At 38.9% G+C, this 17,258-nt stretch overlaps 1 protein-coding gene across 3 annotated transcripts in view; it reads right to left on the bottom strand.

The window, feature by feature from the left end:
- Nucleotides 1-17,258, bottom strand: part of TBC1D30 (TBC1 domain family member 30) — a 66,851-nt gene that overhangs the window by 47,681 nt on the left and 1,912 nt on the right. The window contains exons 1-3 of one of the 3 annotated variants that reach the window (XM_088141784.1): nt 16,063-16,902; nt 14,644-15,434; nt 11,948-12,112 (exon numbers count right to left, since the gene is read on the bottom strand). In XM_088141784.1, the coding sequence (XP_087997910.1) occupies nt 11,948-12,112; nt 14,644-15,004 (526 nt within the window). In that variant the 5' untranslated portion in view covers nt 15,005-15,434; nt 16,063-16,902. Of the gene's footprint in view, nt 1-11,947; nt 12,113-14,643; nt 15,435-16,062; nt 16,903-17,258 lie in introns of those variants that run through there. The other 2 variants (XM_088141785.1, XM_088141786.1) reach the window with 2 other exon arrangements.

The following is a 17,258-nucleotide window of genomic DNA, read 5'->3' as shown; positions in this document are numbered from 1 at the left end:
TATAAACTGCCATTGGCACAATAATAAAACACTGTTTTGTTAAGAATACAATGGCAATAATTACATGTAAACCAATTTAGAAATTACCTTGATGAACAGCTTGGATATTTTAGGTAAAATTGTACTTTAGAACATACATCCCTTCAAGAGTTAGTACAGTGGTACCTCGGGTTACGAATGCCTCTGTTAACGAACTTTTCGGGTTACGACCAGCTCCGGCTGCAAAAATTTACCTCGGTTTGCGAACTCCACCTCAGGGTATAAACAGGATCCACGGCCATTTTCCCTCCCGTGACACGGTCCGCGGCCATTTTTCCGCCCCTGACATGTGGTCCCCGGCCATTTTCCGCCCCTGACACATGGTCGTAGGGAGGGGGACTCTACCTCCAAGCAATAGCCGCCTCCCTGTCCTCCACGCCAGAACGGATTAACGGTAATTACATTGAACCTTATGGGGAAATTACCTTCGGGTTGCGACCAATTCGGGGTGCGACCAGAGTCACGGAACAAATTAAGTTCGTAAACCGAGGTTCCACTGTATAGTGATTGTTTAGCTAAAGACACCACAATTTGGGGGGACGGAGGGGGGACCCTTTTAGATAAAGGACATTTGTTTGGCCAATTCTTAAAACAACACATTCATGTGTGAGTAGGCTGCCACAGAAATTGAAATTGTAAACAAATAAATGTCTACTGAGGGTGCCAATTATTCCCAAATGTAATTTTGTTTTCCCATTTACTTCTTATTTTCCTAGCCACTTCTTCCATTGTCTTCCATATCACAGGGAAAAAAAAAATATTTGGGGTGACAGAGTAAGGAGCCATTAGTCTGAAGGTGCCCCTCTCCAGGAAAGAAATGATACTGTACGTAAAATAGAACAGCACTGCCCTTCTTCGCATATAACTTTAACCCATTTGCAAAGTATATCATGTCCTATTGATGATCCCATGTTGTTTTTTTCAGTCACATAATTATGCTTAGCAGTGAATTGCTAACTACATTTTAAAATCCTGGTGACCTGACTGAATCAGTCCCAACAGCTCTGTCAAATATAACATCCAGGTCTAACGAAAGAAACAGTGCTGCAATATGTCTACAAAAGATAAACCTCCTAGGTAAAAACTCAAAATATTTTTCAATACGGTATCAATTAATAGCAAGAGTTCAAGAGTTCACCACATCTTTATCCTTGAATTGCTTAGTATACTAGACTTAGTCTTAAGTATTAAGAACTTCACACTTGTAAACTATTTACCAATCAGGAAACAGAACATGACCCCAAGAAACCTTAAGGTGAATGCAACACCATGGCAAAGAGGCATGATCCAGTGGCAAAGACTGCAAATTATATTATTAGCCTACTGAGGTAGAACGGAGCAAAACCAGTCAGTTTAAGACAATCCTGAATCAATGGACTAAAGGTTTGCATTATTGTAAGCCCTGTGTCTGTGTTAGTGCTGACATTGTACCAATGGATTTTATTTAACAAATTATGTTTATCTCCCAAATATCCTAAATTTTACAATAGAACAGATATGGTAAAACAAGAGAAATACAACAAATTCCCTCAAATGCACTTAACTGCATTCAGTAAAATCTAAATTTTAAACTGACATCCACTGTTAAGCCAACATCTGTACCAACTCTGAGAGAAAACCATTCTACTATCAAGATGGCATCACCAAAGTTTACCCCCATCTTTTTACAACCAAGTTGTATACCCCATCTGAGTATACAACTTTCAGATATGAGAAGCAGACACAAGCTCCTTTGGCAAACCTTAAGAACATAGCAGACTCAAAGGAGGAAAGTACAATATTGGTTCTTATTAAAAACACCATAATGTAACAAGTTTCCATTCCATAATGCAATAAGTTTCATGTCAAAGCAAATATAACACATATATACACCCAAATGTGTCTCTTACTGTTAGCGGATGAGCATTTATCAATGCTATGATAATTCTAAAGCATTAGAACAATGAGGACCTGCAGGATTATATTATATACAGAGCAGCTATACAGGTGTCAAACAGCCATGTTGTTAACTGTTGCTGGCTTCAGCAGATGGCCCCACCAGACTGATTTTGTCTGGGCTCATAACTAAGAGGATAAAGCCTGAAGGAGATCCCCCAAGAATTTCAGGGCTGTAAGCAATGGCACAAAGCAATCACAAACCACTGCTGTTGCCAAGAAAACTGCATGGATAGGTCTATGAAGACAGCATAATTTCAACCATACTAGGATACATTTTTTACTGTGATTCTGCTAAATTATATCAGCATTTTCCAAAACTCAGGAAGCTCTGTAAGTTGCAGTTCAACTACTCCATAAATCAGTATATGCTGATGCTAACAGCTTTCCTTGTGCTCTGTATCTTCACAGTAAAGACAATGCTTTTGTTTCACTAAGTCTGCAATTTTCTGAAATGAACATTCAACGTATAATTCACAGAAGTCATGACTGATGTACCATCAAGCTGGTGTTGCCTCTTAGTAACCACATAGATCGTTTCCAAGACAATCTGTCCCCAACCTGCTCTTTTCAGGTCTTGAGATCAGTGCTATAATGAAGTCCATCCACCTTACTGCTAGTCATTTTCCTTCCTTCTATCTTTCCCAGCCTTGTAGACTTCTCAAGATAATTAAATATTTGCATAATCTCTCCAAAGTATGAAATTTGAGCCTGGTCATTTGTGCCTCTAATGAAAACTCTTTGTTCAGTGATCCATTGTTTGCTTTCTTGGCTGTCCATGACAATACCAATACCAATACCAATACCAATACCAATACCAATACTTTTAATGGCCAAGTATAAAATATACACAAGGAATTTATCTTCGGTGATAACAGCAAAATCAACGGTGCGTTTGGATAAGAGCAAAAAAAGATCACATGATATTCAGCAAAGCAATGGCACGAGGGAAAAAACTATTCTGGTGTCTGGATGTTTTAACATAAGGAGCTCTATGGCGCCGTCCTGAAGGAAGAAGTTGGAACAGATTGTACCCAGGATGAGAAGAGTCTGCAGATATCCTCTCTGCCCTCCTTTTGACCCTCACAGGTAAAATATAGTTCTTCTACAGAAGGCAGATGGATTGCAATGATCCTTTCTGCAGACTTAACTATTCGTTGGAGTCTGAGTCTGTCCTGTTTGGTTGCAGAATCAAACCAGACAGTTATAGAGGAGCAGATAACAGACTCAATGATTCCCCTGTAAAACTGCACCAAGAGCTCCTGGGATAATTTAAACTTCCTAAGTTGCCGCAGGAAAAACATCCTTTGCTGTGCCTTTTTAATAATGGCTGTAATGTTATACGTCCATTTCAGGTCTTGGGAAAGTATAGAGCCCAGGAACCTGAAGGACTCTACCACTGATACTAGACTGTTAAGTATAGTAAGGGGAGGAATAGGAGAAGGATTCTTCCTAAAGTCCACAATCATCTCCACGGTCTTAAGTGTATTCAGTTTCAGGTTATTACTACCACACCACAAGACCAGCTGTTGAACCTCCCGTCTATATGCTGACTCATTTCCATTTTGAATTAAACCAATGACAGTTGTATCATCTGCATATTTCAAAATTTTAACAGAAGAGTCCTTTGAAATGCAGTCATTGGTATAAAGGGAAAAAAGCAGTGGAGAAAGCACACATCCCTGAGGGGCACCAGTACTGATTAACCGAGTACTGGAAATAATTTTGCCTAACCTCACATGTTGTTTTCTGCCTGTTAGAAAACTAATAATCCACCTACAAGTGTGCACAGGCACAGTAAGCTGGATCAGTTTGTTGTACAGAATTTCTGGTACAATAGTGTTAAATGCTGAACTGAAGTCCACAAAAAGAACTCGTGCATAAGACCCCAAAAGTTCAAGATGTTGCAGAATATAGTGAAGGGCCATATTAACAGCATCATCCACTGACCTGTTCCCCCGATAGGCAAACTGCAGTGGATCTAACAGGGGATCCGTGATGGCTTTCAAGTGAGCCAACATGAGCCTCTCAAAGGTCTTCATGACCACAGATGTCAATGCAACCGGTCTGTAGTCATTCAGCTCACTAATGGGGGATTTCTTAGGAACTGGGATGATTGTAGAACTCTTAAAACAAGAAGGAACATAGCCCGTCTTCAGTGATTTGTTAAAAATATGCATGAAAACGGGGGCCAGTTGTTCTGCACAGACTTTCAGATACGAGGTAGTCACACGGTCTGGACCTGGAGCTTTTCCAATCTTTTGCTTTTGAAGCAAACCTCGCACTTCTTTTTCCAGGATCACCAGAGGTAAGAGACCCGGGGGATTGGGGACAGGTAAAGAAAAATCGAGTACTGATGATGTATCCGAGATACAATTGGCAGCCGCAGATATCAATTGATCATTCTCAAACCTGCAATAAAACCTGTTGAGATCGTCTGCCAGTTGATGACTCTCTTCAATCAGGAGAGGTGGGTGGTTGTAGCCGATGATGTTCTTCAGGCTTTTCCACACAGTCGCAGGATCATTTGCTGAGAACTGACTTTTCAGCTTTGCTGAATAGTTCCTCTTTGCCGCCTTAATCTCCCTCGTGAGTACATTTCTAGTCCGATTATACCTAATCCTGTCCCCACTCCTATGGGCCTCCTCCTTGTCCCGACGCAGCTGTTTGAGCTTTGCTGTGAACCACGGTTTGTTGTTGTTATAAATAAGTATGTTTTTAGTGGGCACACACATGCCCTCACAAAAGCTAATGTATGAAGTCACAGCATCAGTATACTCATCCAGATCTGCAGAGGCAGCTTCAAAAACATTCCAATCTGTACACTCCAAGCAGGCCTGTAGGTTTAACTTAGCATCATCAGACCATAACTTTACTGCTCTGATCACAGGCTTTGCAGTTTTAAGTCTCTGTCTATAGGTGGGAATAAGATGAATCATACAATGATCAGATGAGCCAATTGCTGCTCGCGATATAGAACGGTAGGCTCCTTTTAGTGTGGTGTAGCAATAATCCAATATATTCTTGCCCCTAGTAGGACAACTAACATGCTGTATGTATCTAGGCAACTCGGTAGTAAGATCAGCACCATTAAAGTCTCCTAAAACAATAAGTAAAGAGTCTGGATATTTCTGTTCTATACCGACTATCTGATCTGTTAAAGTCTGTATTGCACTATTTAGAGAAGCAGGAGGTATATAAACTCCGACCAAGAAGAATGAAGAAAATTCCCGTGGAGCATAGTACGGTTTGCAGTTAATAACCAAAGTCTCTAAGTGCATACCGCAAGATTTATGTAAGATTCTAACGTCTCTACACCAACAGGTATTAACATAAAAGCAGATTCCACCTCCTTTTTGTTTGCCCGATGACGGTGTAACTCGATCTCCCCTATAGAGATGAAAGCCTGAAAGTTGTAAGGATCTATCCTCCACCAGATGATTAAGCCATGTTTCAGTGAAACAAAGGGCTGCAGCATTTAAGAAGTCAGAATTATTCCGATTTAAGATGGATAGTTCGTCCATTTTGTTGACTAATGAACGTATGTTTGTTAAATATATTGAAGGAAGAGGAGTTCTGGTTCGTTGCTTTCTCAGTCTTACCAAGATTCCAGCTTGCTTTCCCCTTCGTCAGTATCTCACATATCTACGCTTAGCTCCCAGGCTGCTGCTGCAGAAGCTGCTGCTGCCGAAGCTGCTGCCGAAGCCGAGGGAAGCTGCCGCCCCCGCAGTCAGAAAATCCACAATAGCACTCCCACAGCCACGAAAAACAGGAGGAGTTGTATAAACAGAATGCTGTCTGATATTTAAAAGTTCATTTCTAGAATATGTAATCTGCAAAGAGCTGCAGGAGTGTTCTCCAACACCAACATTCAAAAGTGTTAACGCTCTTTTTATCCTGCTTCTTCGAAGTCCAACTTTTGCTCCCATACAGCATCATAGGAAAAATCACTGCTTGCATGATTCTTATCTTTTTAGGTATAGACACATCCCAGTATCTGAATATCTTTTCCACAGCCTTCATTGCTACTCTTCCAGGTGCTAGTCTGTGGTATAATCCTTAACTGCTGGTTCTTTTACTTTTGATATTCAATCCTAAAAGGCAGAATCTATCTACTACTTCAATATCATCATTGTTAATTCTAAGGCTATTTGTTGTACTTGTTGTCATTAGTTTGGTCTTCTTTATATCTAACCATAATTCCATTTTTTTCACTGTGCTCCTTGACTTTCATTATTAGAGCTTGCATAACCTTTGCATTTTCAGCTATCAGAGAAGTGTAATCAGCACGGTTTATGAGTTTATTCTTCTAATTTTAAAACCATGCTTACCTTCTCCAATTTGGCTTCCTTCAATATATTTTTAGCATATAGGTTGAATAAATAAAGGGAGAGTACAAGTTGGTCTCACACCTTTGCCAACTTGGAGCCAGTCTGTTTTGCCATGTTCCACCCAGACTGTGGCTTCCTGACCAGTATATAGGTTTCACACAAGGATGATGAGACGTTCTGGGATTCCCGTTTTTCTAAGCATATTCCAGAGTTTCACACAACTGATACAATCAAAGTCCTTTCTACAATTGATAAAGTACATATTTACTTGCTTATGTTATTCTTCGGCTTCATCAATTATTCACCATGCATCAACAATAATGTTTTCTGGTTTATTATTGTGTTACAGTACTAGTTTATTTCAACACATTCCTCATGCTTCAGAGACAATGATATTCCATTTACATTAAAAACTGACATACAGCATAAAGGAGGATGTGTCCTTGTATAATGTGCTGTCTGTCAACTTTTTATTTGCTGCTAACTTGGAAATATATTTGCTTTTCCCCAGGCACCTCACTGGTCTACAATTGTTTGTACAGTAGCTATGTTGAGATATGGACACCCACATTTATACCGAAATTTTATTTCCCACCCTTGTAAGTACAGTATGCCAGTCTTTTTCTTAGTACGAGATACGTTGCATGCAAATAGATTTGAGATGAGAATGAGATTGCCTTAATGGGTAAATGTTACAAAGACATTATTGGTGGCCTGAATGGATTTATGGAGCTCTCTCTTCTGAGGAAAAAGATAAAGGATGAAAGTTGTAAATATCACTAGCATTCTTTGCTTCTCAGCTTTTCAATTCCACACTTATGCTAACAATTTGGTTCAACAGGAAATGCTTGCAAACGTAAAATGACAACATAGTCCTCTGGAACTTTTCTGCAAACTTCATAAAAATTAAAGAAATCACAAAACATAGCTGACTTCAGTTGAAAAAGAACAGAAAACATGTTTTGTGGTTTCTATAACATTGTATTTTAAATAAAACTTGGGTATTAACATTCAAATTGTCATCTAAAAAGACTTCTAAACAAACATACTTTACTTTTATCTAAAAATATTTAATACTAGAAGAAATTATTTCTCTTGATTTCCAAGCAAATGCAGTAGTGTGGTGACATTGGCTTCTTCCATGGACAGAGACCATTTATGGTGGTGACCTGAACAGAAGCTGTCATTTAAAAAAAATATTACAGTATCGTAATTAGAAGCTTGGATAAAATGGTGGAGACCTAGATTCATATTTTCAATTAGCCAAATGGTTTACTAGCTGACTTTAGCTAGCCACCAATTATCTTAGAAGGTAGTTGTGAAGACAAAATGAAAGGGCAGGGTTCTTTGGAGGAAAAGCAGGGCACAAATGAAATAAATACATAAACAACCTTCTTCTATCAGAACTGCTGAATCAATAAAAAGGCATTGCCATCAGTAGTATGAGAAATTCTGGGGAGGCTGGGAAAGTAATGGAAGAAATGTTGGATATAAACAAGAGATAAGAAAAGAGTTAATTACTGAATGGGCGCTCTGTCCAGGCTGCATAAAGCCTGGCCAGAAGAGATTCCAACTGTTCAAAGAGACTCTGCCTTAATGAACCCACTAATAAATGGGAACTGGAAATTCTAAGACGGTTTCCAAGATTCTGTATCTTACCCCTAATCCTGATATTAAACACAACTTAAGGAAGTCTGTAATTCTTGTTTCTTTGTTTGTTCCTTGTCAAGAGGCTTGACTAAGTAGAAAAGACTGAATTGCCGGCTGAGCAAATTACCTTTCCCCTGCAGAACTGCTAGCTACTAGGACAGCACCTTAAACAGAAGCCAACTATAGCACATACACTTTGATTCTACAATGCACATGATACTGTAATATAATATTTAGCAGTCTGATAGTTATGCCTAAAAATACACTAATCCAAATTACATATTTAATAATAAGTTTGATCCACTAGGCTGGTTTCTTTAGCATTAGATCATCCCACAGTCTTTTTAAGGTTATGAAAAACACAGTATATCACTTGAAACAGAAGTGGAAGGGGTTCTTGAGAGCACTGAGTCCAAATCCTGTTCAGTGCAGGAAACCAAATTAAATTATCCCAGTTAGATGGCTGTCTAATCTCCATATGAACATAACGAAGGGGAGACTGCCATCTTTCTGAGTCATTGGTACTATTGTGAAACTATTGTCAAAATTCAGTTGAAATCTGCCTTTCTTAAACTTAAGTCCACTATTCAGCATCCTTTATTATGGTGTGTTAGACAATAGTTCTTGAAGACTACTATCATATCCCCCTTCAATCTTCTCAAGGCAAAAATATTTCCTTCACTCTCTCCTTATAAGGACTTTGTTTATTCTTGTTGCCCCATTCTGAATTTGTAAATTCTCTGAGTGCTTCCTGAAAGCGTGGTGCCCTAATTGGATAACAATATATGAGATGGGGTCTCACATACATAGAATGAAATGGAATGATTATATCCTGCAATTTGGAAACAATATTTCTCCTGATACAACCTACAATTGCATTTGCCTTTTTTGCAGCCACTTCACTCTTGCTGATACATATTTAGTTTGCAAACAAGTACTATTCCAAGGTCTTTTTCACAGATGGTACTGACAAGCCAGATACTCCCCAGTCTATACATGCATGTTTGAGTTCTGTTCTCTAAGTGAAGTACATCGCATTTCTGCTACCACAAATTTAAATTCTAATACACATAGTCCTCATTCAGTGACCACTCGTTAAGGGACCGTTCAAGTTACAACAGCTCTGAACAAGGCTTATGACTAGTTCTTGCAGTTGTGGCTATTACAGCGCCCCTGGTCACATGATCACGATTTGGACACTTGGCAATTGCTCGCAATTACAACATTGCAGCATCCTGTGGTCACGTGATTGTCATTTGCAACCTTCACTGCCAGCTTCCTACAAGCAAAGTCAATGGGGAAGCCCACAGATCACAAAGAGTGATCATGTGACTTCACACCTAATGACTGCAACTGGAACTGCCAGAACTGCCATTGTAAGTCTGTGTGGTCATGTGACATCGCACTTATGACATCACTTAGCGACAGAGTTCCCGGTCCCAATTACCATTATTAACCGAGGACTACCATAGCAGTTAATGCTCTTTGTTGTAAAGAGTGTAGGCATAGTGATTTTGTTTATCTCCATCTCACATAGTTGATACTCTCTTTCTAAGGTCCACAGATAGAACATATATATTAACCCTATCTTCTTGAAGGCTGATGCTCCCACAGACTATGGCCCATAAGGGAAAGTTTGAATAAACTAGCCAGTCTCCTCTTCTGACAATGCTAAACCTAAAAAAGGGGGTTCATCACAATATCTCAATGTAAACTTTGCCCTTAGTACTTGTATTCTGATGTCACATGCAAGTATATAAGAGGCAGCACTTGTGTTGTTGAGCTCATGTTTCATCATTCTGAGGAAATCTTGGCTTGCTGTAGATGCCTCTATTCTACAGGAGATCTTTTTATCATCTTTATTTTTCTGTGACAGTAAGGACAGAGGCTGTGGGACCCTTAGCTATGTCACATGCTGAGGTCAAGGGACAGGACACCAAGTAAAGGTATCTCCCTAGAATATAAGTGGTGGCAACAATAACTACCAAGCTGCATAGCAGGGCAGGAAGGCAAGGCCATGGTGGATAAAATTCAGGGGACTTTAGGAAGAAGAGAATTAAGACTTTTCACCTTTTATCCTTTGGGCTCATCCTTGCTGCTACACATGGGCTTACGGTGAGTGACTATCCTCAGGTCACCTGGTGTGTTCCATGCTCAAATAAGGACTTGAACCTGGAGCTCCCCTGTCCCACTCCAACACTTAAAATATTAGAGCATATGGGTTCAGTACACCACACTGAGGAGTAATGTCATTTTGCAATAGCATTAAAAGTAATGTTAATGTGAGTTTAGTTATTTTCACAATCACAAATTTATACATGTTTATAAAGTTTGGCAAAGATTTGGGTTCATAAATATAGCTGAAAGTCTGTTTTGCTTTCTGCTTGCATAATTTATTTCCTGCTTGTAACAGTCACTATTGTATGCACACGTTTTTCAGAACTGATACTGCACTCTGCTACCTGTAATGCAGAAAACCATAGGAAATCATGCAAAAGTACCTTTGCCAGGCTAATAGATGTTTCTTTATTTGCAGTGTAGTTATTTTTCCAAAGTAGAAAAGCCTAGCAATGCTTACTCTACATCTTTGAAGTATGACACAAACTTATATTTCCAGAATCCGAGGTTTAGCCTACAATCCAATGCATGCTTTCCTGGAATAAGCTTTTGTTAACACTGTAGTTCTTATTTCCAAGTAAACATGTTTTAGGATTATGCTGTACAAAATTCTGAGCAGCTACTTCAATCAAATAAGAGAAGCTTCTGTTCTCTCACCCCTTAGGATCAAAACTGGAAGATCAATAAAAAGTCTACTTTTAACATGGCTAATTTAGTTAATTGCATGCACCAGTACATTTTAGTGCAGTGTTCATGTTAATTCATGTACTGTACCTGTGGATAGCACACTGCCATGCTGCATGTTAATGAAAAAGATACAAGACAAAGAAAGTTAGCTTTAAAACATTTATGAGAATAACCTGTGTGACACTGTATACACAACACTGCTGTAGTAGAACTTGTAAGCACGATTAGATATATTTTCCAATAAATGTTTCATAAGCGTTTCTAATATTTAAGGAATTATGTCAACCTGGTATTCCCAGCATTAAATTCTTCTGCAGGCACAATTCAATCAAAATTAATAAATCCTATTGATTTCAAAACATAAGCTAATTCTTTGGCAGTCATTGGGACTATAAAATGCTCAGTATTGTTGATTTCATCTGAGACATTTTAATTTTCTTAAACTTCTTTCAAAATGCTTTTTGTTAAAACAATCCTGCTGTCTTCAATAGCTACCTTCTCCATTTGGGCGATTAGCTATCAAAAAGTTTCCCTGTTATGGAATTCTGACCTCTTAACTTTTCATTGGACACCAAATCTGATGTTCAAGTATCAAGGGAAAAAAATGAGGGACGTGTGCAATTAATAGCTTGGGTTCTTTGTGGCTTTTCTGATATTAAATGGCTCAGCAATATTGCTGCATTTGAATTTGTTATTGTTTTGCAATCTTGTATTCCTAGATAAATATTTATATATTACACTGTAAAATGTCTTGATAATTAAATGAAAGCCAGGATTAAATTCCTGTTTCCTTGAAACTAAATCACATTGACATTCAATGAATTTACTTCCTGTAAAGTATGTTCTAAGTGGAGCCTTGAACTCTTGACATATAAGAATCTGGTCTTTATTATACAAATTGAAAACTATAAATTTCGTCCAAAAATATATTATGCAATCAGCTTTTAGCTCTAAAATCAGTACTACTATATGAAGATAAGTTTCTTTACAAATAATATACAATCCTATATGATAAATCCTTAGAAAGTTCAACTCAGAATATGACTTTCTTATCCACACTACTAATACAGAATATTTATAGAAATATTTTTTTCTTGTGCTAAAAAGCATTTTGAAAATTCAGCAACAGCATAATAATATTTGGAATGTAAGTATAATATTTCTAGATGTACATATATAGTACTTACGCCGTTTGGGGGAAACTGCCTGCAAGGAGGCTGTTACAATATCACAATTCTTCTGCACTTTATGTAAAAGTCTGTCTTTTTGTTTCAGAAGTCGTAGCAGTTTTGCTGACTGAACACAAATTCTATAATTCAACTCCCGTATTACAGTTGTCAATTCACTAATATCTGTAAAGGAAAGAAAAAAGAAAATAAGGCCAAAGGCTGCAATCTGTAACTTGAAAATCTGTTTTCCTCTTTGATAATCGGTATGGTTTTCTTTGAAAGGGTCTTATCATAACTACTGTAGATACCCTTGGAGAAATTCTTAGCATGATCGTACGGTAATATATACTACGAAATCTTAAGAAAGAATACTGTGTAAAATCATAGGTATCAATTTTATTATTTAGGATCACTCTTGTGTTAAAATATATAGTATAAGAATTTAAAACCAACTGTTCAAACAATAGAATAAAAGCCAATGCAACCATTAATTGAAATCATATTCAAATTCTCTCTACAGCTTTGAATATATTCGTTAGCTTGAGACACATGTGTTTCATTACTGAATTATTACTCAGTGTTATATATCTCCTTAAGAAGGAAACTATAGAAATATTAAACTACTTGCTGAGTTTAACTGAAGCCACATGAAATGAATAAGCCTATTTATTATTGGCACATGATAAATTTTTAGAGAATCTGTATTTTACCAATACTTCTTTAATTATAAATTTTTCAAATATTCATCAGCATAATAATTTTTTACACAATGATAAGCATGGAATTCAATTACTTTTGCTCCAAGAGTGGTATGTATAGAATTACATTCTTAGCTTATTGGATCATTATGATTTAAAATTTTCAGATATAAAATACTCATTTTAAGTTTTCTTTAAAAATCATCATACGGAGTAATTTGTAGCAATATTAATTTGCCAGAAGGTTTAGAAGCTACATGTAACAAAAGACAATATATAATGCAATGTGGTACTTTACAGAATTCTACTTTACTCATTAAACAAGAAGGCTGTACAGTACTTAAAACCATTTTTCAAAAATTGACCATGTACTCATAAGACACCCTCTAGTGGGCAAAAGCAGGTATCAGACTGATTTTTAAATCAGCAGATGGAGACTGTTCATGAAGTTAGCTAAAACAAATAAGGAAGAGGTTTTATCTCTAATAAGTAACTGCAGTTAATAGCCATACTAAATCAAACTCATCATTCATTGATTAACAAAACCCAAAATTTTATGATGGGGGGAGGAAAAGCAGTACCAACACACACACCAAAAATATAACAGAAAAAAAGGATGTTTTCTGCACCTTACAGGAAATATGATATTAAGAAAAATTGCAGCACAAACTTTACTGAAAAGATGCTTTAAAGGTTCAGTACTGAGTTATATTCTAATGAAATATGTTAACTAACAAGAGGTTAACAGGAGAGCACTGCTTTTAGAATTTCAGATCCTTAGGGAAATCTGAGTGATCACACACATTTCTATCAGGAGAATGATAATTCTTATACTTTATACAGTGCCTTTTCAGCATTTAAGCTGTTTCACATGAATCATCTTGGTGATACTTGTAATAACTCTGTCAGGATCACGATGTCACTGTTGCAGATGGGGAAGAGAACAGTGGCTTGCTTAATGCATTTAAATATTTGAATCATCACCTTCATCTAAAAAGACTTTCCATCACTATCTGCCCAGAGATGATGATGAAGATAAAGATAATAATAATAATAAAAACCAACACAGAAGGAAACAATAATTGAGAGAAAGAGAAAATCCAGGTACCAATCCTTAAAGGTCACCGCTTAGGTGCAATGTATACTAGGGACTTCCTGATTTGTACTAACACTCAGCTTTAATGCTAAATCTTATTGGCTGCACTCCATTCAATTCCATTCCTTTTTTGGGGTGGAGTTTATACATGTAGGATAATAATGCTTTTTGCAAAACTTAGAAACTAATCAATTTTCAAGAAAGCAACTTGGATGATGAGAGGAGCAGAGAAACGGGAAAAACTTTTCTTATTAGTCCACGTTGAGCTCTTTTTTCATCCCACCTTTGGGGGGGGTAGAGGCAATCTCTGCTTAACTGAGAGAAATTGGGGCACAATAAGAGTTTTCAAAATCTATCAGAAAACTAAGAAAATGAAATACTGTAAGAAATGAGAAAGTAAAATCTTTCCTTGAACACCATATGCCTCAATTTACTGAAACACTTCAAAGAAGAGAATGAGAGCAAACAAAGAAGCAGGAATCAATAAGGTTTAAACTGTAACCTCATTTTTGTAATCAAGACATTAGACTCTGTTGCTGTATTTATTGCCTTTTATCTCAAACTGAGTTTCTACAGCCTGGCCATAAACTCATATCCAGGACTGGGCATTTACTTATATTTTAGTGGGGCTGTCTGCCTTCTCATCTTCTAGCAGGGCTCTGTTTATCATAATCACATCTTCATCTCTTCTCTGCCTGCTCCAGATGGCTCACATGCTTGCTTCCCTTGCTTTTATTCCCAAAACGACCACCCTGCGAAGTTGGGCCGACTCAGAGCCCCAGCCCCTGGGTGAAACAGAGAAGCCGGGTCCCCTGCTCCTGCCTTCGTGTGCATAGCAGACGGAGGAGCGCTCCCGCACGGATAGGCGACACGGGGCCGGGTGGAGGGGAGACCTCGGGGGCATCCTTGGTCCGCTTTACCTTTCCGAGCGAGGTACTTCCTCTGGTGCCGCTGACCCGAGTTCCGCTGCAGCTCCTGCAGGACGCGGGACTCGGCGCTGCTGCCTCTCCCCCCGGGGAAGGCGTCGGAGCCGGCGGACGCCTCCGTGGAACTGTCCACGCTGTCGCGGTGGCGAGCGCGCGCCACGCTGTAGAGCTCGGTTAGCAGGCCACTCACCAGAGAGGAGGCGCGGCTGGCCCTTCTGCTCCGGCCGGGATCCTGCTCCGCCTCCTCGTCCTCCGCCGGGCTGCCCGCGTTGCTGCCTACCCTGCTCCGAACAGGCGGCTCCGCAACGCAGCTGCGCGGTTCTGCCTCGGCCAAGTCGACCTCCGCGAGCTCCATGGGGCTCCTTCTCCGGTGCCTCGGACGCAGGGCTTCGCCGCGCTCTCGCCGCTGCTAGGCGAAGGAGGGGAGCAACGCTCTCGCCGCCTGCACAGCTCTCGGGCCGGAGTTCCGGGTTTGTCCCATTGTCCACGGAACGGAGGAGGAGGAGGAAGGGAAAGCATGATCCCGACGGAAGACCTGCGCCTGCCGAGCGTCACGCGCCTCCCGGCCTCGGCTGCCTTGCATTCCTCACCCCTCTGGCAGGGTAGTGGCTTCCAAACCCCCAGCGCTCTGCACCTGTTGCAGGGAGCCAATCAGCTCTCTTCGAGTCACCGCTCCTTGGCTAACTTCAAAGGGAGCTTCCCGCTGTAGTAGATGGGTTCGGCCGGTTTCGTGCTGACCAGTTCGGGCTCCATCTAGAGCAAGTGGTCCAGGCTTCACACTGAAACTGGTACCAGTAGCAAAAACAAATGATTATTTTTCAGCTAATGGCCGTGCTGAACCTGTGTAAGTTTGAATTTTGCAAAGGAATACCATGCACCCAGTAAAAAGTGAATGGGCAGGAAAACAGTAGCTTTCCTTGCAGTACATAACCTAAGGTTAATTTAACAATTATTTACTTAATGAATGCAATTTCTCTGGCTACATGCAACATGTTAGGTTAAATGTGATTGGCCAAGCTATAGTGCAGTGCACTGTGTAAATCCAGCCAGTGTGATAGTTTAGTTTGATGTGCTGTCTAAACCCAGATTATCAAGTTTATCATGGGTAAATTAATAAAGGATAAGCACATTGTACAAACACAGCCACTAACTGCCATAAACTAACAACATAGGCAAGGTTCATTCCAGCTAAACATAACCATGCCAGCTAAAATAATTTTTTTAATACATGCAAAAAAGTTACCTCTGCAGGCATGAAGAAGTAGCCACTTACATTCTCTCAGTTATAAAGCTAGCTTGGAATAGGAATTCTTGGGCTACACAGGCAAAACTTATTTACCCATAGTTAATTTAAACACAATTTATTCAACACAACGTTCAGGGATTGTGTGACACACTGGATCATAAACTTACCACATAGATTAGGGTGAGTTACATGTTTAGCTAGTTTGTGGATTCAGCATCTCATATAAATATAGGCCTTTTAAAGAAAAAAATCCAAATACAGTATTTTATAAATTGACAAAGTTAAAAACAAGCATCACTTAAACAAAATCTGGAATCATAATTGTTACTAGTTTGTGGCAACATAATACCTCACTTTGTATCTCACACTCTCTACTTCCCTCACAGTTTAAGGCTGTGTTCACAAAATACATTGAATCCCAGATTATCCAACCTCTTTTTAACCTAGTGAGCTGTGTTCAGTATGTTATGGACAGAGCAAACCATAGTTAACCAGAAGTAACTCTGTCATGCAAATACAGCCTAAGAGTTATTACTCCAAGCATACATCTTGACTGGAAGAATGACAGATCAGGAAACATCCATTTATAAATGGCTGATTCTTTTTCATGGCTGCTGATTAAATAAACAAAGAATACCTAACAGCTATAGCAGGGTTCCTCAACCTTGTTGACTTGGAGATGTGTGGACTTCAACTCCCAGAATTCCCTAGCCAGCATCTCCAAGTCAAGAAGTTTGAGGAATCCTGAGCTATAGCAAGCTCTCTGACTGTGGCTGAGACTGCTTGAAATGCGCAAAATTCTCCATTCCGGATGGGTGATTTTAGCTATAAGAAATACACTGATTAAATAATGAAAGGGGTTTTGTTGGCAGCATGCAAGATTGTTTAGCATGGAACTGCTATTATTAAAATAAAATAATAATGTTTTTCTTGAGTACTTTTCTGTACACTTCTTTAGTTCCAGAGATAGCAGAAGCTGACAGACAGCTATTTGAACCTGATAACTGTCAAAATCTGCTTCTCTCTCTCCTTAGGAACAAAAGTGATAAAATATTTATTGATAGGATGTCAAATATGGCTATTTGGGCAAAGTACAATGTTTTACATACTATTTTCTTTCCTTAAAAGACAGAAGCATAAATGACAATTTGAACTTTAATGCTCCCCAAATAATTCTTGGCAATTATATGTCCACTCCACTGGGAAGCCATCTCCCCTTTTTAAAACTTTATCCTGTTTGTGATTAAAAGGCTGCTTTAAGGTCAAATTTCAGTTTCTTCTGTTTTATTTCCAGTTTGAGAGGCAGAGAGGTTTAATATATGACACTTTCTGCACAGTATGAGCAGCATTTAAATTGAGCAGA

The sequence above is a fragment of the Python bivittatus genome, unplaced genomic scaffold (genome assembly GCF_059951505.1).
Source record: "Python bivittatus isolate LINGU-HERP-01145 unplaced genomic scaffold, Pbiv_v1 ctg000330_np1212, whole genome shotgun sequence".
Taxonomy (NCBI): domain Eukaryota; kingdom Metazoa; phylum Chordata; class Lepidosauria; order Squamata; family Pythonidae; genus Python; species Python bivittatus.
This window is presented reverse-complemented; position numbering and strand designations above follow the sequence as displayed.